Source organism: Triticum urartu, chromosome 3 (assembly GCF_003073215.2).
Source record: "Triticum urartu cultivar G1812 chromosome 3, Tu2.1, whole genome shotgun sequence".
NCBI classification, from domain to species: domain Eukaryota; kingdom Viridiplantae; phylum Streptophyta; class Magnoliopsida; order Poales; family Poaceae; genus Triticum; species Triticum urartu.
This window is the reverse complement of record NC_053024.1, coordinates 171,998,615-172,019,410: the sequence shown is the minus strand read 5'-3', so window position 1 is coordinate 172,019,410 and position 20,796 is coordinate 171,998,615. Positions and strand designations below refer to the sequence as shown.

Sequence of the window (20,796 nt, the reverse complement as noted above, 5' to 3'; positions counted from 1 at the left end):
CCTTCTTCAGATGACTCACCTCTCGGTTAGACTCGTTGAGACAGGACTTTAGCTTGGTCACCTCCCCTTCCAGTGCTTCGACTGAAGCCAACTTCTGGTCTGCAAGGGAAGTTTTGTCTTGGGCTTCCTTTTGTGCAGCGGCGAGGTCCGAGTCCTTCTTCTCCAGAGCCAACTTCATTTTCTCTGCAAAAGAAGCAATCGAATCAGACAAGAGCTCGAAGAAATGTTTTAAAAAGACAGTCGACAGGCAGTTACCTTCCATACCAGCAGCTTCGTCTTGAGCTTTCTTCAGATTCTGCTGGGCCAACTCCAAGTCGAGGTTGAGTTGCCTCTGCTTCTCCTCAAGTTCAGCAAACTTGGAGATGAGAGTACTAGACTTCTGCAGAAGGCAAAAGACGTGTCAATCGACAAGATCAAAGGTTGTTCACTTCCGAGTGGATAAAACTTAAAGAAGTTCACTTAGACCCCAGCCGACTGCACACAGTCGATTGCGGTCTCAGGGGGCCACCCAGCGGGTGCACTTGGCATGCCCCCGCTGATTATGACCCAACTCGACCGGTCTGCCCGGGTCAAGTCAAAAAAACTGTTCAGACCCCAGTCGACTGCCAGCAGTCGACTGCGGTCTCGGGGACTACACCCAGTGGGTGCACTTAGCGTGCCCCCACCGGTCCAGATCCCACTCGCCCAGACCGAGTGGAAGAACGCAAATACCAAAGACAACAAAACACCCAGTGGGTGTACAGATTCGACGCAAACAACAGGAGATTGTATGGAAGAAAATGTTTCAGATAGCATATCCTGATAGAACAAGGTCAGCCAAAAAGTCTACTTACCTGGACATTGGCTCGAAGAGCAGCGCTGGCGTCATAAGCAGCCTGGCTATTCTCATGCACCGTCTTCATCCGCTCCATCATCACGTTAGCTTGATGGATGGCTTCCGCAGCCGCTTCCGACTGGTTGTCCAGAACAGGGTAGCTGGTGAAAAAGAGAGCAGACGACCCAGGTGTGGCAGTTTGGAGCTCCGTGGCGTGGAGTTGGACGACTGAAGGAATCACCGGTGTAGTCGACGGTGCGGGGTGCTCACTTGACAAGGGTGCGGCAAAGGTTACAGAGGCCCTGCCCGCGTCTTCAGATTGACGGACGGGTGGTGTTGTTGTTGGCCCTTGCTGAGACATCTTGCCAGCTGCTACCTTTTTGCTCTTCCTGGGCTTAAGAGCCACGTCTTCATTGTCATCTGGAAGATCGATGACGTTGGGTGGAGCTGCAAGATAGATCAGTCGACCCCAAGTGAACCACTAGAATGCAATCGACCAAGTAATCAGGAACAAGATCATAAGAGTTTCTACCTGGGTTGGAGGTAACCGCGTCTTCCATATCCTCATCTCGATACTGGAGGGAAGAGGTTCCCGATGTAGCAGCACTGCAAGTGTCCGTACTCAGTCGGTTACGTCCTGTTGCTCGAGTCGACGAAAAGAACAAGTCAGATGATTACACGGAGATGGTAGGGACGGTCACTTTGATCCTGGGCAAAGGCTTGGGCAGTTTGGAGGAGGTGGCCTTCGGTGCTTTTGGAGCTGGAGGCGGCACAACCTTGGGCTGCTTCGGGGCCTTCTCAATCGGCGCTGGGGAAGACGTCCGGGGGCGCAAGACAGCCCAGTCGGCGCGGTCGCCAGGTCCGGGGTGCTTGCCGGGTCGTGTGCGTGCTTGGATCTCCTCGACGAGTCGACTTCTTTGTCATCCCTCGAGTCGTCGCTCTCCTCGTCCTCCTCTGCATCCGAGTGCCACTCGCCGCTCTCACCCCCGCTCGCTCCCTCCTCGACGTCTTGCTCCTGCACTCCGTTGGGCATCAAGTACATGTCGATGAGAGCCTGAAAGAACAACGAGCAAAAGGAGTACAGTCGACCATCAACAAGGTGTCACACAGTGAATCGGAAAGATACTTGGTAAAACAGAATCATACCTGCTCCGGCTGGCGCGAGTGGTCGAATGGAATCACCCTCCTAGACCCCCGGGGGTTGTCTTTGTTGCTGGTGATTCCCATCAGCCATTTCTCCAAGATGTCCTCACTGACGTCCTCTGGGTGGATCTGAGTGGAGTCCTCGAGTCCAGAGTATATCCACATCAGATGATCACGGGCCTGAAGCGGTTGGATGTGTCGACCGAGAAAGACCTCCAGCAGGTCCATCCCAGTCACCCCGTTGCGGACGAGTTGGACGACCCGCTCGACCAGCACCTTGACATGCGCCTTATCTTTGGGAACCACCTTCAAGGAGGAGGGCTTCTCCACCCGAGCCAGGGAAAAGGGAGGAAGTCCAGTTGACTGACCCGGGGTCGGTTGATCCTTGCAGTAAAACCAAGTCGACTGCCAGCCGCGGACCGAGTCGGGAAGGATCATCGCCGGGAAGGTGCTCTTGTTCCTCATCTGGATCCCCACGCCCCCGCTCATCTGGATCACGTGCGTCCTCTCATTACTCGGATTGGCCTTTTTGACCGACTGGGAGCGGCAGGTGAAGATATGTTTGAAGAGGCCCCAGTGCGGTCGACAGCCCAAGAAATTTTCACACATTGACACAAAAGCAGCCAGATAGACTATTGTGTTTGGAGTGAAGTGGTGGAGCTGAGCCCCGAAGAAGTTCAAAAAGCCCCAAAAGAAAGGATGTGGAGGCAGAGAAAATTCGCGATCGACATGGGTGGCGAGGAGAACGCACTCACCCTCTCTTGGCTGCGGCTCGGTCTCGTTCCCTGGGAGCCGCGCCGATTTGTGGGGGATCAGTCCCCCCCCTCCACCAGCTCGTCGAGGTCGTCCTGGCTAATCGTCGAGCGAATCCAATCACCCTGGATCCAGCCCGGCGGCAGGCCGGATCTTGACGAGGATCCGCCCCAACTGGTCCTCTTGCCCTTCGCCTTCGTGGTTGCCTTCTTCGCGCGCTCCAGCGCCACCGTCTTCTCTTTTCCCATGGCAGCAGATCGAGCTCAAGCAAGGTTTCGATGCAGAGAGCGGAAGCGTGCGCGGCGGAGAGGTCTGAGGAAGAAGAAAGAGAATGGGAGCGTACGGTGCCAAGACCCGGCCCGGTGCCTTTTATAAGGTCATTCCCCAAGTGGCTAACTGGTAGGCCCAGACGATCTAAACAAATCCCGCAACAGTCGCGCGCGCAATACGTGGCGAAAAAGGTGGCGTGGAGATCGAGGCGACCTGCCTAATCCGTCCCGATTACCACGGCCTCGCCCATCCGGCACGCTTCCCAAAATTTGAATCCCGCGAAATCCGCGGAGAGCAGGGCAACTTGTTAGACTGAAAACATCCTCTGCATTATCATTCAGAATTCTACTGTGAAAATTCACTCGTCAAAAACTAATAATGGACCAAGGCGACCGAAAAAGAACTTGACGTTGTCTCCTCAGTTCATGGCTCCAGAACAAGTTATACTCACAACACGAAGAATGAGTTGAAGTGTTCTCAACTCCTTCCCCACTCAAATCATGATCCATTCGGGGGCTAATGACGAAGCTATGTACCTAGGGTAGGGTCATGGATCTGTCCAAGATACCCTCCCCAAGGACATCTCTAAAAGAACCAGAAGCAGTCGAAGAGAGATCTTCATCCACTCGACCATGAAGCTATGTTCCACTCGACAACCTTGAAGACACTCGACCATGCGAACAACCATTCGACCACCAGAAGATGTGAAGCCACTCACTCCGCAACGTTCGGGATTGAAGTCATAGCTTTAATAATCATTTATAGCACTTTACTTCAGACGTTACCAGTAACGCTCCTCCTTTATGAACATTGAACCTTGTGTAACGGAGGGGAGCTGGGGTCCTGGCGCACTCTATATAAGCCACCCCTCCTCTGGGACAAGGGTTCGCACCCCCTGTAACTCACACGCATATATCCAGTCGACCGCCTCTGGGTTCCGAGACGTAGGGTTGTTACTTCCTCCGAGAAGGGCCTGAACTCGTAAAACTCGCGTGTACAACTCCTTCATAGCTAGGATCTTGCCTCTACATTCTTACCCCCATTCTACTGTCAGACTTAGAACCACGACACCCCCTACCCCGAGGTCTGCCGGTTTTGACACCAACACAAGTCATTTGTGCCCTCATCGGCCTGCCCCCCCCCAAAGACAAGGAGGATGCCAACGCCACCCCCGACACCTCCAGCTCCGTCGCCGAGCAGATCTGCCTCGACCCCTACGTCATGTTTGAGTGCTACAACCGGGACAAAGGGGACAAGACAAGGGGAAGGGCAAAAGGAAGGGAACGGGAAAGGAAAGGACAACCGTGAGTGAACTTTCTCCATAGCCCTATTTTACCTAGTAGAACATGCCGATTTTTGGTAGTTCGTTGGCATGTATGATGAACTCCCTTACGTTATGTCCTAGTCGATCTACGTGTACCTATATACACTATCTGTGTTGTTCTACATTGCATCATGTTTATGTGGATTTGATGATTTGCATATGAAAGGAACGATCATGGACACTCACATTTGAGCGGCGGCCGAGCGTCGTTTATGGACGCGTTCGGACATGTCCGAGTACAAGGTCCGTAGATGCCGAGAACCGCTAACGTCTATTGCAAGATGACGTAACTTTAGTTTTATTTAATAAAGTAATTTAGTAGAATTTATATAAGAAAGTAACTTTTTTATATCTTTCCCTAATATAATATAATAAACCAGCGATCGCTTCTGGTCGTACGTCGTTGGTGTTTTTGCGAAAGAGCCCCTATGTTACTTCGAAATAAACCCGCAGTCCTGTTTAAGTGGATCTGATAAAACCGTTTTGACAAAAGACACCCTGCCGCATTTGCCCGTGTCCGCCGCCGCCGACCGCAACCAGCGCCTCCACGCGCGGGCGGCTCGCGCTCGTGCCTCCCTGCCGCCCCGCGCAGCCGCCCACCGGAGCTCCGCTACCGGACCAACGCGCCGCCATGCCCTCCTCTCCTTCTTCCTTCCCCTCCCCCTTGTTCTATTTCTCACATCCCCCCCTCGCTCTCTCCTTCGCAGGAAGCGGAAGCCATGGCCCTGGACCTCCATGTCAGACCGCCGCCCCGCGCTGGCCGGCCATCGGAGCGCCGCCGCCGGACCAACGCGCCGCCCTGCCCTCCTCTCCTTCTTCCCTCCCTTCCTCTGGTTCTATTTCTCACATCCCTCTCTCTCTCCCCCCCTTCACAGGAAGCGGAAGCCATGGTCGTTGGATCTCCATGCCGGACCGCCACCCCACGCCGGCCGGCCACCGGAGCGCCGCCTCCGGAGCAACGCGGGTTGCCGCGCTGGACCGCAAGCGGATGCACTGATTGTGCTCGACGGAGATGGGCCCTGTGTGTGCCCTGCAGCCTGGACGAAACTCCGGCGAGGCCATGAGCTCCCGAGCCCCAACCCGGGTGTAGGAGCGTACGGGAGCACCGTCGTGGATCCTGCGCGTCCTAGGTCCGCCGAGGCCACGGGCTCCCAAGTCGGGCATAGGTGCGTACTGGAGCAACGCCCGCCTGGGCGAGGTCCTCCTGCTTCTGGAGGAGGCGAACAAGCCGAGCCAAGCCATGAGGCGCCCGTGGCCAACATAGTGTATCCTTCAATTGAACTATCTGATGTTTTTTCTACGTATCTGTGTCATTGACCCATTGTCTAGAGTGTGATTTCACACGTTTGATTTCAGCCAATCATCTATGAAGTGCGACCTTTCATGCTTGAATTCTACAATATCCACTGATGAATTTCATGCTTTTAGTGAACCTCAACAAATTCATGGAAAACGTATTTAATTTTGCTCATCTGATTCGCTTTGCTGCATTATTAGTATGCCTGCCAGACTCCAAATTCAAACCTATAGCCTATAATAAACCCCAGTTCTTTTAATCAAGTTTAAACATTTGAGTTCCGTTTTTGGGTTGGAATTTATCAGTGGCCATGTAAGACTGGAAATTGCTCACCACGTGTTCCTTAATGTATATTGTTCCAATAGCTATTAAACCTTCGATATGCTGGAGGGTGATGAGGTGACATGGAGCTAAACATAGATTGAAGATTCTGTCATGGGTTCCTCAGAGAAGATAGAACAAATGCGTATGGAGATCCAGCTGTTGAAGATGCCGAGGGACAAGAACATTCAGGAGTTGTTCGCCTAATGGGTTGGTGAGAACAAGAATACAGTTAACATCATCACAGAGCCCTGCACATCTCGCATGCACAACTCATATGTCTCTTCCTACCAGGGAGCGTTCGTAATACTTTGCCTGATTCTATTATGGATTACCCATTTTGTTTACAAGTTGACGTACTTATTAATTTGGTGTCGTATTAAATACACCGGAGTCTGTTCTTGTGCAAAGGAAATTTGATTGGGATTGGCCGCACATCTTAAATGCATCTAGAAAATTAACCACAGATAGATTTCACTCTTATCGCTCTTCTATTCAATACATTTTGATTGCTGAAATTTGAAACAATGACCAGGTTCTGTAGGAAGCACAAGAAAGTGGGTATGAAAGCTATGAGACGATGGCCAATACAGATATTGACAGGGCTGGAATATCATTAGAGTCCGGCGCTAACGAATATACATAGCGACTTAAAGTGTGACAATATATTCATAAATAGTCCTGATGGAACAGTGAAGATCGGCGACTATATGGTCTGGCGACATTATTGCATCAATGGAAAAAGCAAAGTGTCAAAGGTGTGTGACATTGTGTTTTTCTGACAGCTACGGATCTGTGAAAATATACCTATTCTATTTACTGTGGATATACTCTCAGGTTACTTTGTTTAAAAATTTATTCTGGTCGTGTACTAACAACCATTGTGTTAAAATGCAGGCGCATTAGACTTTACAGCACCAGAACGCTTCACTGGCAATACAATGAGTTGCTTGGGTATTCCAATCCCCTTGCTGAACCCTGTGCTATTCGCAGCCTCTTCTGTCAATCCAGCAGCACACCGCTGCCCTTCGCATCCTCCCTGCATCACTGCAACTGGGCCGTGCTCACATCGTCTGCGGTCACATGCGCAATCTTTGCGCTCGACGCTGCCTCCACCGAGATACATTGCAAGGTCTGTTCATAGCCACGGTTCTTGCTCCATACCATTGTTGATGCTCCTGTTAATGGATAAGTGTCCAACAAAATTACCTGCAGGGTGCCTGAAACGCCCACTGCTGGGTACATGCATACAACAATTATGCCATGTCTTCCCTATTCGATCGGTCGCACATGTATGTTTCTTTTCCTTCTTTGTTTAGTTTTAAAGAAAAGATTAATTTCTGAACTCACCATATTTTTATACTATATATAAGCATGGATGACTAGAATAGTTGATTGTCAGTTCACTTATATTTCTGCTATGGAAAGGAGCATCAGTTTTACGCATGCTTCCCGGGTCCTTGGTGAGAGGCCTCTGTGATGTTATTCTTTTAGGTAAGCTTTACTCAGGTTGCTACTCATGTCACAGTGTCTGTAATTTAGCCAGAGTCAGGTTCAGAGTTATTGACTGAATTTTTCGGGCACAACCATCAAGCAACCTGAGTAAAGCTTACCTAAGCCAATGATTTTGTTCTTTTAGCTAGAGCCAGGTTCAGAGTTGTTCACTCTGGATTTTTTGGGCACAACCATCAAGCAAGCTAGCACGTATTGTTTAACTGAAGCAAAGGGCAGCTAAGCTATGAATGCTTCATTCTTTGTTCTACACAAATGCAGCTACTATTTGTATTTGATCTGAGAAAAGGTGCAACCAATTGAAGTTATTTTGAAGAATCTGCACCTGAGTATATATGTTCTGATTTTATAGCCTGCAGAGTCTGTAGAGTAAAGTTTGTACATTTTGTGAATCGCTTTGTTCCGGTTTCCCTTGGTGTATAGTCTATACTGTATCAGGTTATTTACTATGTGCAGATTTGTTTGTGCCATTGCCGATCATGTACTTCTTTCTGTGCTTGGAAGCATAGTCTCATCGTATCCCCTAGATCTGTATAAGTATATTTAGCTCACATACACTTGGCATTTGTTCTTCAAAAGGCGATGTCCTCGATGCTGGACTCCTGGTAACAGTTTATTACATGTTATTTCTTTTTTTGGTGAGTCTTTTCTTGAGATTTAGGATTATGGAGTTAACGGGTGTTACTTTTGACCTGCTAATACAGCTGCGTTAAACTTTTTGCTCTTCGAAAGCAACTATGTAAGTCTGACGCTAACATAATGTTTACTGCTAAAATACTTCAGTAGGTATAACTTAGAGTCAGGAACACAAGTAGAATTTCATAGAAATCTGTCTAGCTCCTGTAGATGAAAGACTTCCTGCAAGTGAGCTCTTGAATAACTCTTACCTCCAGGAAGATGAGGTCTATTCCAGCGCCTTCAATTTCAGTCTCTCTGGTCTCAAGTGTGACTGAAGATGGGTGGCAATCTGCAAGTTTCGTGCTTTGGAAGGGTGAATTCTTACTGAAAAACCATATGTTTCTTACCGACCATATTAATTTATTGCTAAGGTTTCCTCATACCACTGGTAAATATAGCACTGAAGAAACTTTTAAATCAAACTTTACTTCAGTCTTTAATGACACTACGAATTATTTCAGGCTGTTTAAAGAATGCTGAGTTGTCAAGCGAGGTGCTGCAGTGGCTGGCGTTGCCGAGCATGGGACGACGTCTCTAGGCTCCTGCCTGAGGCAAGCCTCTCCGGCCTCCTCGGATGCCCTCTAGGAACTGGCACTGCGTATGATGGTCTCCTCACCTAGCACCTAGGTTGACCTAGCCACCGCCATCGAAGCGGAGAGTTGACAATATATGTATGATTGTTGGACGTGTCAGTCCTGCCATTGACATGTTCAAAACTATGAATTGGGTGATTACAAATATGCTTTGATCAATGAAATGAAAGGATGTTCTGTTACATCTTGTTGTGCAGATATAGGGCTTGAATTATTTTCGGTCGTATCATCTTGGCCCTATAATAAAAAAGCGAGTGTGGGAGTGCGCGACCAGTTGCTACCAGTATCAAGGTGCACTTGATGTGTAGTTATCAGTCAATGAGAACCATAGAAAAATGGAGGCACGGACTCTAGGAGTATATATCCGCTCCCCGAAAAAGGGTGTGCTATATATTGAATGGTTCAATATAGGTCAGTGAGTTTGAGGCAGCAAAAAGCTTTAGAGCTAAAATCAATAGGAAAGGGTATTTGTTTCTTAAGATGTTTTTTTGATAAATATTTTTTTTTGAATTAGTTAGTTAGTAATAAGAGAGAAAAGGAGACCATGACTTGATTGTCTATTTATCCTTGCTCCATATTCGAAGTTTCTGCCAGCTGTTGTCGTCAACCTACCCTTGCATGCCATCTACTTCCAATTCACTTTTGTGAGAGGTGTATGCCCGACCGTCGACATTGATGCATCCTCTCACTCAACATCATGTCTCCGCAGGATGGAGCTTAGATCGGTGAATTGCATAATGGTCAACAAAGAGGCAAAAAGTAGATGATTTTGACGCTTTCGATGGTGCATGCGGAGGTATTTTTCACCTTTTGCCTATAGCAACACACGGGTCTTCTGCTAGATGAGACTGGGGCGAAGCCCACAGTCATTATAAATTTTCATAATTACAAGTCGGTGTAGGAAGGGGCTCATGAAAGCCGCGTGCTAGAGTGTGATGACCAATCCCCGGTTCGGCGTTGGCACCATCAACAATGCACAACGGATCAGACTTTGAGTGATCCTCCACAACCCAGGTCCTTGATCCCGCTCACGGTAGTGAAGCACTGCGATGGCCGCCAATGACACCCTACTCAGGGTGCTACCTTCCTCGATGGCCTCCATGTTATCACTGTAGCGGGATGCGTGAGACCAAGTGTAGGGAATAGCTTGCGGAGAGCGATCCTCATGTCCAGCTCGACAAGATTAGTTTTTAATGTTTTAAACATTCCATTGTGATTGCACGTTAATGACGTGTGTCATGCAATGGCTGGGATTGACGAAGTCCAGACATGTTGTGATTAGAGGACACTGCGGTAATCGCTGGTGGTGAGAGACTAAGATAAGTGGTGACACGGTGTCGGTGAGGAACTAAGACAAATGGTGACACGAGTGGGACACCATGTTGAAATAGAAGACGTTGAATTGTGGGGGTCTTGAGCCGTATTTATCGGGCCCGTTGCAACGCACGGGCATGTTTACTACTCCCTCCGTTCCTAAATACTTGTCTTTCTAGGCATTTCAACAAGTGACTACATACGGAGCAAAATGAGTGAATCTACACTTTAAAATATGTCTACATACATCCGTATGTAGTAGTCATTTGAAATGTCTAGAAAGACAAATATTTAGAAACGGAGGGAGTAGTATAGAAAAAGGGAGATAAAGGAAGACCTACCCAGTCCCCCGCCGTCACCCATCACCACCACTCCACCACTCCTTTCTTTCGAAGCTTACTGCACCACTCCTTTTTGCTTTGCTCCGGGACAGATCGAGCGAGATCCAGGATGAACTCCCGGCCAGCGACCATGGCGGAGGCCGCACCGCCTCCTCTCCTCGGCGGCCTCCCTGACGAAATCGCCATCTGGGAGATCCTCGTCCGCCTGCCCCCCAAAGACCTCCTCCGCTGCCGTGCCGTCTGCCGTGCCTGGCGCTGCACCACCTCCACCCGCGACTTCCTCCTCGCCCACCACGCCCGCCAGCCCTCCCTCCCTCTCTCCTACGTCAAAAATTACGGCGGCGACCTTTTCACCCTAGACATCATCTCCTTCGACCACCAGGGAGGGGCCGCCACCCCCCAGACCGTCGCGCGACTTCGCCGCCATATCTTAATTCCGAGGGTCTCCTGCGACGGCTTAATCGTCTTCTGGATAGAATGCAAAGCTGGTCAACAACTATTCATCTGCAACCCGGCGACTCGTCAGTATGGTTGCCTCCCGATGCTTTTTGGCGGTCCCCTATCCGCCGTGGGGATGCCTTTTGGCGCTCCCCGACCCGTGGCCGTGGGGATGTACTCACACAGCCCAACCGGCGAGTACCGACTAGTATTGCTGCAGAAAGCTGAAGCACCAGATGGCTCCTCCCTCGTCTACACATACGCTTTAGGCTCCAGCCAGCCGCCGTGGCACCTACACATCGAAGGCCCCAATTTGAACGAACTGGTATTCTCGCGCGGACCTTTCCTGTTCCGTGGTAGCCTGCATTGGTGCATAAGCAACATGATAATTGTGTTCGACACCGTCGCTGAGTCGTTCCGGCAGATGCGCACTCCAGTTGTTCCTAATTTGTCTGATCTGTTTGAGATGGATGGAATGCTCGGCATGTCCAGTTTTGATGATTACAATGATGACGAGCCAATTGTTGATATCTGGATGATGCAGGACTACGAGCACGAGGTCTGGGCTTTTAAATACCGGGTTGAAATACCGTATGCGGAGCTCACCTTGCAGTTTGGATTGTTTTACCCGCGTGATTGTGTGGTGTTTACTTCTTGGGTTGGCGATGTGGTAGTGCTGGTCCCGTTTGGCCGCTGGCTACTTCAGCTTGACGTGGGTGGCAAGCTGGTTGCCAGTTTCGAGGACAGCGGTGGACTCATTGGTCAGCCATATCAGCTCAAGCAAACTCTTGTTCAGCATACCTTCTTTCCTACACTAGAGGGTTATGTTGTCAATGGTTCGCCTTTCATCTGAAGAGAAGATTATGTTGTGAACACGTAGCCTTTCATCCGAGGGCTGTTGACTCTGGTGGTGCTGTCGTATGTATTAACCGGGTCCACTGTGAGCCCACTACCTGCTTTGCTAATATATTAAAAATAATGATGAAGAAGCTTGGATTATGTTATGGCCAGCTTAGTTTATATCTGGAAGAGGCCCACCGGGCAGTAGTTAGGGGGCTTGGCCCACAAGTTATCTTAGGTTAATTATTATGCAAGTTATCTAGGTTATAAATATAGGCTGTAAGACTCTTTCGGAATCAAGCAATAAGAAGAATATTATCTTCTATTGCCCGGCTCCCTGAGGAGCCGGAAACCCTAGCCACCAACAGCCCTAACCGCCGCCGCCCTTCTCCTAGCTCGCGACGGCACCCTGCCGCCGGCGCGCCCGTTCCTCGCCACGCCCTCCTCCATCCTTCCCTTACCACCTACGGCCTAGACCTGGTAGAGTACTTGATTCTACCAATTTGGTATCCAGAGACACCAGGCCGATCATGTCACTCCCTCCATCACCGCCGCCGTTACCATCCACCTCCGTCCCGCTCTCGCTGCCGCCGACCACTTCCATGGCGATGACGGAGATCGCGTCCGGGACCACCGCCCCCTCCGCACCAGCGGCCATCACCACTACGGGGGATCCGCCCCCGCTCCTCTCGCGGGAGGAGGTGTCGGGCACCCTGGGGGAGCTTGTCCAGACGGTCAGTGGCATTACCCTCTACCTCGCCGGGAACCAGCCCCCGCCACCGAGCGCCGTCACCACCGCCTACGGACCGCCGCCGCTACAGTGGGCCGCCCCGGCCCTCCAGGCGCCCTACGCAGGGGCGCCCCAACCGCCGCTGCTGCTGCCGCATTACTCGGCGGCGGGACAGCCTTGGCCAGCGTGGCCGGCCTCCACCGCGCCGCTGGGGGGTCTGACCCAGCAGTTTCTTCCGGCGCCACCGCCGCCCCCCCCCCGACGCAGGCGCCGGTGCAGCAGCTCCACCCGGCGCCACCGCCATCGTCAGCACCACCACCCGCGTCTCGGGCCACGGGTCGACCCCTGCACCAGGTGCAATTTCCGCCGTCACCATCGCCGATTCCGGCGTGGGCGACCGGATCGTCTCCGGGCCCGGTGTACTCCACGGCGCCGGAACACCCGACGCCCTCTCTGCGGTTTGATCATCCTTCCAGCTCGGCGAACTACGCCCTAGAAATCCCCGAACCGGCATACACGCTGCTGGCGACTGCAGCCGCCCCCGGGCACGGCGGGCCGACACCCCCTCGCTTCGCCAAACTGGACTTCGCCACTTACGAGGGCACGGAGGACCCCCTCAACTGGCTCAACCAGTGCGAGCAGTTCTTTCGAGGGCAGCGGACACTCGCTTCGGATCGTACCTGGCTCGCGTCCTATCATCTTCGAGGCGCGGAGCAGACCTGGTACTACGCCCTCGAGCAGGACGAGGGCGGCATGCCACCATGGGAGCGCTTTCGGAAGCTCTATCTCCTCCGGTTCGGGCCTCCTATCCGTGGAAGCCGACTGGCGGCCCTCGGCCGCTTACCCTTCACATCCACGGTGCAGGACTACGCCGACCGCTTTCAGGCCCTGGCGTGCCACGCGCCGGGCGTCTCCGCGACTCAGCGCGCCGAGTTATTTGTGGGCGGTCTGCCGGACCATATTCGCGTGGACGTCGAGCTCCGGGATCCCCCCGATCTCCAGACGGCCATGTACTACGCCCGCGCGTTCGAGCGCCGCGCGGTGGCCATTCAGCAGGACTCGCCGTTCTGGGCCGCTGGCTCACTACCTTCGCCAGATTCCGCACCGGGTCGGTCTGCGCAGGCTTCCGCGGCACCCCTCGCCGCGACCGCGGCGCGCCCGTTCCGCCGGCTCACCTCTGCCGAGATACTCGAGCGTCGCCGCCAAGGGTTGTGCTTCAACTGCGACGATCCCTACAAGCCCGGCCACGCCTGCCCGCGACTCTTCTACCTAGAGGTTGCAGACTACATTCCGGAGGACGCCATCGCCGCCGACCTGGCCGTCCCAGATGTCGAGAAGGTGTTTGACGCTGGTTGATTACCTCGAGGAGTTCAGCAAGCGCTTCCCCACCCTACAGCTCGAGGACGAGCTGTTTGTGCAGGCGGGGAGAAGTGTTATGGCCGGTTTAGTTTATATCCGGAAGAGGCCCACCGGGCAGTAGTTAGGGGGCTTGGCCCACAAGTTATCTTAGGTTAATTATTATGCAAGTTATCTAGGTTATAAATATAGGCTGTAAGACTCTTTCGGAATCAAGCAATAAGAAGAATATTATCTCCTATTGCCCGGCTCCCTGAGGAGCCGGAAACCCTAGCCGCCAACAGCCCTAACCGCCGCCGCCCTTCTCCTAGCTCGCGACGGCGCCCTGCCGCCGGCGCGCCCGTTCCTCGCCACGCCCTCCTCCATCCTTCCCTTACCACCTACGGCCTAGACCTGGTAGAGTACTTGATTCTACCAGATTATTTCATGGCTGTGTTATATTTCATTGAATATCATTTTGGGCGGAAGTGGCTGCTGTGAGTGTTCATGCTAAAAGTACAAGCCATTTGGATCATCGTTTGAAATGTTTGCCTATATTCTGACTAATGTCTCTGTTTCCTTGGACTGAAGAGTGGACTTATTTTCCCTGTTTATATAATGATCTTAGTAGTATTCAATAGTTAGCAATCTAGGTGTCTCTTGTCTCTATTTACTGAACCGAATAATTGACTTGTCTTTTAATTAATGTTACTTTTCTGGAGATTACCTAGTTATCTTTTTAATACTAATTATTTAACAAATGTACCTTTGATTCCTGTTTTTGTGTTTGTTTTTTGCCAAAGGTGAAATGAGGTAGATTATCCTCCTTCTTGGCTTGCAAGTTGTACCTGATTTTCACAAAAGTTGGCGCAGTAGTCAAATGAAATGTTCTGTTATTGCTGTAATTTTGTCTTTTTGTTGCATTATTTGAAAAAAAATATTTCACTTTAGGTGCTAACCGTTGTGAGGAAGCAATGCATCATATGGTGTTGGATCTTAAAATATGCTTGAGAAAGAAACTTGTACTGATGTGCAGAGCCATGATATTTTTTTCTATGACCGGCGCAATGCGTATGAATTGGGTCCACTATGAGATGGTTTGTATCTTTTTTATATACTCCCTCCGTTCCTTTTTACTTCGCATATTAGGTTTGTCCCAAGTCAAACTTTGATTGTTAACAGGTTAGTATGACCAAGAATTTTTGACTGTTAACACTCTTGCGTTGTATTTCATTGAATATCCTTTTGGGCTGAAGTGGTTGCCGTGAGTGCTGATGCTAAAATTACAAGTCATCTGGGCCAGCATTTGAAAATGCTTGCCAATTGTTCCGGCTCATGTGCTATTTTCTTGAACTGAAGAATGGACTTTCTTTTTAGTTCTTAGTACTTAATAGTTAATACTAAATGTTTGCAAATATATGTGCGTTAACTGTTTCTATGTTGTGTTTTAGCAGGTTGCTTACAATGCAATCTTTCAATTAAACTACTTCTCCTAGCAAGTTGCACCTGATTTTCTTACAAGTGCAAGGAGAATTAGTTTAATTGAATGATTGAATTATAAGCAAGTTTTTGATGAAATGCTCTGGTTTGCAGTCCATTCTTGTTCATGATTCCATTGCATTTGGTTAGGTATTCAAACATACTGTTACAATTCTGCCTTTGCGTTGCATCCTTTGGAATTATATTAATCATTTCACTTTATCTGCTAAGCATTCTAAGGAATCAATGCTTCACCTGATGTTTGATCTTAAGATAAGCTGGAGAAATGAAACTTATACTGATAAGCAGAAGAAAGGTTATCATGGTCAGGCGCAGGTGCAGATTGTCTCCCCTTTGGATTCTGTAATTGCCAGCCTCATGTTCTTTTTTCTTTGACCGCCGCAGTGTGTATGAATTAGGTCCACTATGAGCCGGCTAGATAGGTTATAATCAAGAAGCTCTAATTGTTTCATGGTTGCCTGAAATTTACACCTGTGTGAATACTCTTTTTGGCTGAAGTGGTTCCCGTGAAGTTAATACTAAAGTTACAAGTCATTCAGGTTGGCTGATGTTGTAACCGAACTGCTGTTGTAATTCTCGACATCTCCTTTGAGTGGTAATATATTCAGGTGGGGAAGCTCTCCCCCCGGTGACCGTTCAAAAAAAAAAACAAGTCATTCGGGTCAGTTTTTGAAATGTTGCCTGTTGCTCTGACTCATGTCTCTGTTTTCTTGAACTTAGCAGATATACATGCGTGTCATGTTCCTATTTTTTGGCTGCAGCCGATCATCCACTTGTTAGTGATTAACAAGTGATTAAATTATAGCCAGCTTTTCAGAAACGTTCTGCAATTCACTCTTCATTGATCCATTGCATCACTTGGAATATTCTGTTATAATTCCAGGTTATCGGTGCATCATTTGGAATTATCATTTCACTTTGGCTGCTAACTATTTTAAGGAATTAATACTACACTAGCACTATTCCTTTGACAATTAGCTAGGATCACCTATGTAGAGCTGATAGCAAAGATAAGAAATGAACCAAGTGTTTGTGGTGTCTTTCTTACTGTTGTTCTTTTTAACTGCAGTTACTGGTTATTACTTTGCGCATTAGGGATTATTTGGTGTTCACTGTATTCAAGAAACTATCACACCCGATTTCCATCCGCGCACAATACTGTTTGGCAATAATAACTTACCTAAAAGATGTATTCTTATTAGGCCAGTGCAGGCGATCGGCTGCGGTCATCATAAGGAAATAATAGTTCACTGTCATGCCAGGTATGCTCTCAGTTCAAACTATGTCTTGAGCTATGGAGAACATCTTTGCTAGTTTGTACTACGGCTCGCTCCTGTGTTTCCTCCTGAAGCACGGTGCAGCCAGTTTGCAAGACAGGAAGAAAATGAGTTGAATCCTTGTGTGAGTGTGTGCATCTATCGCTGTGGTCATTTTGACAAAATTTTCACGGAGAAGTGTGTGCAGCCTAGCCTAAATGCCTAACTGGTTACCAGATTCCTAGGTTTGTAAGGAACTTGTGATCCGTGCAGTCGTTGGTCTTGTTGTTTCACCTCCCGTTGGTGAGGTGAAACAGCGCATGATGCTACCGATTTCTCGCGCTTTCTATGAGCAAGCATGTTGATGCTCAAAATGATTTTTGTTAAGGGCAATCATGTTTATGCTGAGAATAAGAAGAGACAACAAAACATTAGGAAATAATTGGGTTTTGTGTTGCGACTGACTGTCTGGCGACAAATCACAATAAGAAGAGAAGTACCCTGGGGTGCGACATACGTGGGAATGGGTATGAAGATGCCCACCATGCTACTGCATGTTGTACCCTGGAGTTCGGGAATTACTGCCTGAAGAGGCATTCAGAAGTTCAGGCCCTGACTGGCTGCTCTTAGTCTGTTGGCGCCCTGTACGGAGATCAGAAGCAATGTCCTGCTGATGTTGTGCCGCTGGTTTTTGGCACCTGAGGAATGGTGTTGTTATTCAGAGCAAAAGTCCTGTTAACTGATAGCAGTTTTTCATTTATTTTCTTTTTTCTTTATGTTGTACATATTGTAAGTTTAATTTTTAATGAAAATTACTTTGTGGCTCAAGAGCAAAGGTAACGGTAACCATTGGCTCCTCCAGTATTATTGTTTTGTCTTTGCCCGACCACCTGATTTCCAGATGTTTGCTTGACGATAAGAAGTGCAAGCAGAACATGTTTGCTTGATGCAAGGCGACGGAGGACACAGCAGAGCATCCCTGATGGAATATGGTGTCCGATGCTTTAACGTCAACACTTAAGAATAGGTCACGCTGGTGGACTGGAAGGTTCAGAAGAGCAGAAGACAGAGCAACAGAAATGCACACGAGCTGACAGGAAGGATCAGTCTACGGATACGAATGTGGGAGGACGTCATCCAACGTCAGCACAACAACTCAAACTAACCTAACAAAATTCGATCAAACACGGCCGGATTTCATATAAAAATGCCGGATTTTCATATAAACATGACGGGTTTCATTACATTTACATCAACTAAGCGGTGCTAGTCCGTCTCTCAAGGTATAGTAATACCTCATTTAAATGGCCGCCCGCGGATCTTTTTGTCTTCCTCATGTCCGGCAGACTGATCATCGGACTGCCGGAAGCTCCGGAGGAATATACTCTAGCACAAATGATGGCTCGCTTCCCCACCGCTCATCGGAGTGGAACCCCAGCTGATGCTTCAGCGGGAGGGGAAGGTGGCGCCTACGCTTCCGTGAAGCCCATGTGGGATCGACAGAGGCCCTCGCAAGAGAAGAACCGGACAAGACATCGGTTGTGTACACCGGTGTCGCCTCGGCGGTGGTCTTCATGGAACCCAAGCGGCGGCCACTTCCCGTGTTCTACTTCTCCTCGATGATGATGGCGAACACGAAGGCGCTGGCCACTGACTCGTCACTTTCCGTGCACCCGGCTTCTGTCTCTACCTTCATGGCGCGACCGCAGGCACGGGAGGCGTGGGCGCAGACATGGGAGGCACGGTATGACGCGGCGTCGTCGATGGCAGCGACGATGCCCGTGCGGCCGTGCTCCCCGCTGGCTCGCCACTCCTCATCGAGCTGGCCTGGAGTGCCGAGGTGTTGTACCATGTGCCGGCTTGGATGGCAACTGGCTCTGTCAGGCTAGGCGAGAGAGGTGGAGCAGCGAGCTGCCTCGCTCGTATCTGGCGGGCTCGGCCGGCCACCCAGACGGCTTATATGCCGGAGAACTGCTCTTCGGAAGCCATCAAAAGAATGATGGAGGAGATGGGGGGGCGGCGGAGGGGTGCGATTCTTGCCCGGGATCGTCTGGCCTTGTTTAAATAGAAGGCGGATGGAAGGAGCTCGGCCGGCGTTGCGTTTAAAACCGGCCTGCTCATGAACGGACATGTGGTCAGAATAAGTTTCTCGGCTTCCATGCCGGTTTAATATCTCATATGTAATTGCCTACTTATTGCGGCCAATGTTTTGATGTCATATGCGTGTTCACATACACGGGAGTGCTGTTTTGGCTCTTGGATGCATATGCTCCCTAATGAACAGTAAATTCAAAATAAATAATAAATAAAATTTAAAATTCTGAATGCGAGGCGAGATGACGGTGCTTCACCGGTGAAAAAACAAAAATAAGTGTAATATTTGGAGATAACATTTGTCGTTTGACTTGTTTTTTTTTTGCACAGATCAAAATACTTAAACTTTCCTCCTAAAAATTTGCAGGTAGCGTTTTGGTGTGACAATGATCATATTTATTTTTTTTCATATTTTTTGACATTTGGAAAAAAGTTATGGGGAGGAGCATATGCTCCCAAGAGCCGAATTTGATTACCGGCACATATACGCCCAATAACCGCTTCCCATGCAACCTTGCCGAGAGGTTTTTTTTCAAAACGGAGGCAAAAGTTTTGCCTCATCGATTAATTAAGAAGACAACTGGCATATTTGTTTTGCTATTACGGTGGTGACCACGTGCCCACAGATGCTGCAACCGCTATCGCTAGATGCTGAAACCGGCATAATGTTTTGCTACTACGGTGGTGACCACGTGCCCACAGATGCTGCAACCGCTATCGCTAGATGCTGGAACCGGCATAATGTTTTGCTACTACGGTGGTGACCACGGTGGCGCGACGGCCGCAAAACCAGAGGCGGCAATGTCGAGAATGCTACAACCACGAGGCCACCTGCTAGAACCTGCAACGCCATTTGTTACAGCCGTCTTCTTTTTGCTGGAACCAGAGAAGATCGAGGCTACGACTTGCGCACGGCGAGCTACAACCAGTGACAGGATAAGCTACAACCGATGCAATTTTTTGCTGGAACTACATATAGTGGTTTTCGCGAGTTACTTTGCCGCCTCCATGAACGTTGCAACTGGGGAGGCGCCACCAGCGGCGAAGCTGTCAGCGACGAGCAGCGGCGCCGTGGCCGGCGACGGCTACCCACGGCCGCAAAGGTCGAGGAGGAAGTGTGGGAGAGCTGCTACCGTCGTGCAGCAGGGCTGCAACCAGCAACTCAAAAATGCGAGCATCTACGGCAGCGACCGACGGCGTGGCGAGCGTCGATGGCGAGGCAACTCTGGGGAGCTTCGAGCGCCTAACCAGGATCCGCGACGCCGACGCCAGGTGCTTCGAACGGCGGCCGCGGGTGAGCCGTGCCTCGCTGGATTAGAGTCGCGTTTTAGAGCGAAGCTGTTTGGATAGAGGAGACAATCGAACGGCTGTGTTAATGTTAATCGGGCGGTGCACATCCGACCGGCCGAAAGTTTCGGCCGGCGCACCGGCGCAGAGTGCTCCTCTTACAAAAATTTCTAAAAATTTTATGTACAAAGTTACCGGTATTGTTATAAAAAAGAAAATATCTATAGACATACTATCTTTGAAATCACGCGGCTGAAGCGATTGGTGGGTGCACTGTGATCTTTTCTCGGCACCAATTCAAGCATTCCGGATCGTCGAGCCATGGCCTCCCTTATCATGCTCGTATCCTGCACAATTTGGAACGAAAGAACGCTAGAGTCTTCCGCCACAAAAAGACGCCACCGCCAATCCTTCTCAAGCTTATTATAGATGAGGCCAACTTATGGGTTACTGCAGGGACTAAACAATTAGAGAAAATTGTATTGCGCGAGTAATTGTCATGCCGTACTTCGGTCTTGTGTAACTCTACAAAACTCTATTCTCCTCTACTTTAATAGATGAGGCAAATTTTTTGCCTCCATTTCGAAAAAAAATATGCCAGTTGTAGCACTTTGGATCGCCGGTTGTAGCATATTTGGACCCCTGATGTAGCAAAAAAACATATGCCAGTTTTTGCTGGAATGGGGCATTGGTGGTGCTACAACCAGCCACGGGATTTGCTGGAACCGAACATTAGTGGTGCTACAAAACAGCCATGAAATTTGCTGGAACCGGCTTTCTTCCTCGAGGACAACCATGACATTTATCTTTTCTTTTGCTTCAACCGCAGAGGTCAAAGCTGCAACCAGTGTTGCGCAGTGCTGGAAAGGTTCGGTAGGTGATGGACGGAGGAGGTGACCATGGTGAACGGCCGACCAATGTCGACGAGGGAGCTGAGCTGCAAGCGGAGGCGACAG

General features: G+C 49.7%; 2 protein-coding genes across 18 annotated transcripts; both read left to right on the top strand.

Moving 5' to 3' along the window:
- The first annotated feature begins 4,794 nt into the window (after nt 1-4,794).
- Nucleotides 4,795-8,887, top strand: LOC125543466 (probable serine/threonine-protein kinase WNK9). Of its 17 annotated transcripts, none has more exons than XR_007298494.1 (9): nt 4,795-5,569; nt 5,967-6,136; nt 6,458-6,680; nt 6,820-7,054; nt 7,138-7,214; nt 7,891-8,039; nt 8,139-8,173; nt 8,328-8,425; nt 8,574-8,887. XR_007298494.1 is itself a non-coding variant. In XM_048706834.1 (3 exons), exons 1-3 carry the CDS (start codon nt 8,017-8,019, stop codon nt 8,648-8,650), a joined length of 273 nt encoding a protein of 90 aa, XP_048562791.1. In that variant the 5' UTR covers nt 7,221-8,016; the 3' UTR covers nt 8,651-8,887. The 17 variants fall into 17 exon arrangements, 1 of the variants encoding a protein (XP_048562791.1); XR_007298487.1 differs by having other exon boundaries at nt 8,328-8,500; XR_007298490.1 differs by having other exon boundaries at nt 8,281-8,500.
- Nucleotides 8,888-10,044: 1,157 nt separating this feature from the next.
- On the top strand, nt 10,045-12,137 carry LOC125543465 (F-box protein At5g49610-like). The gene has a single exon (XM_048706833.1). It carries the CDS (start codon nt 10,470-10,472, stop codon nt 11,649-11,651), a length of 1,182 nt encoding a protein of 393 aa, XP_048562790.1. The 5' UTR covers nt 10,045-10,469; the 3' UTR covers nt 11,652-12,137.
- Nucleotides 12,138-20,796: the final 8,659 nt, after the last annotated feature.

Bases quoted from the DNA above. Each gene is read 5' to 3' on its own strand.
- LOC125543466 (XM_048706834.1), top strand. From the start codon at position 8,017: ATGTCCTCGATGCTGGACTCCTG. The intron at 8,040-8,327 runs GTAACAGTTTAT...TCTTACCTCCAG, and splicing joins TCCTCGATGCTGGACTCCTG to GAAGATGAGGTCTATTCCAG. The intron at 8,501-8,573 runs GTAAATATAGCA...GAATTATTTCAG, and splicing joins AAGGTTTCCTCATACCACTG to GCTGTTTAAAGAATGCTGAG.
- LOC125543465 (XM_048706833.1), top strand. From the start codon at position 10,470: ATGAACTCCCGGCCAGCGACCATGGCGGAGGCCGCACCGCCTCCTCTC.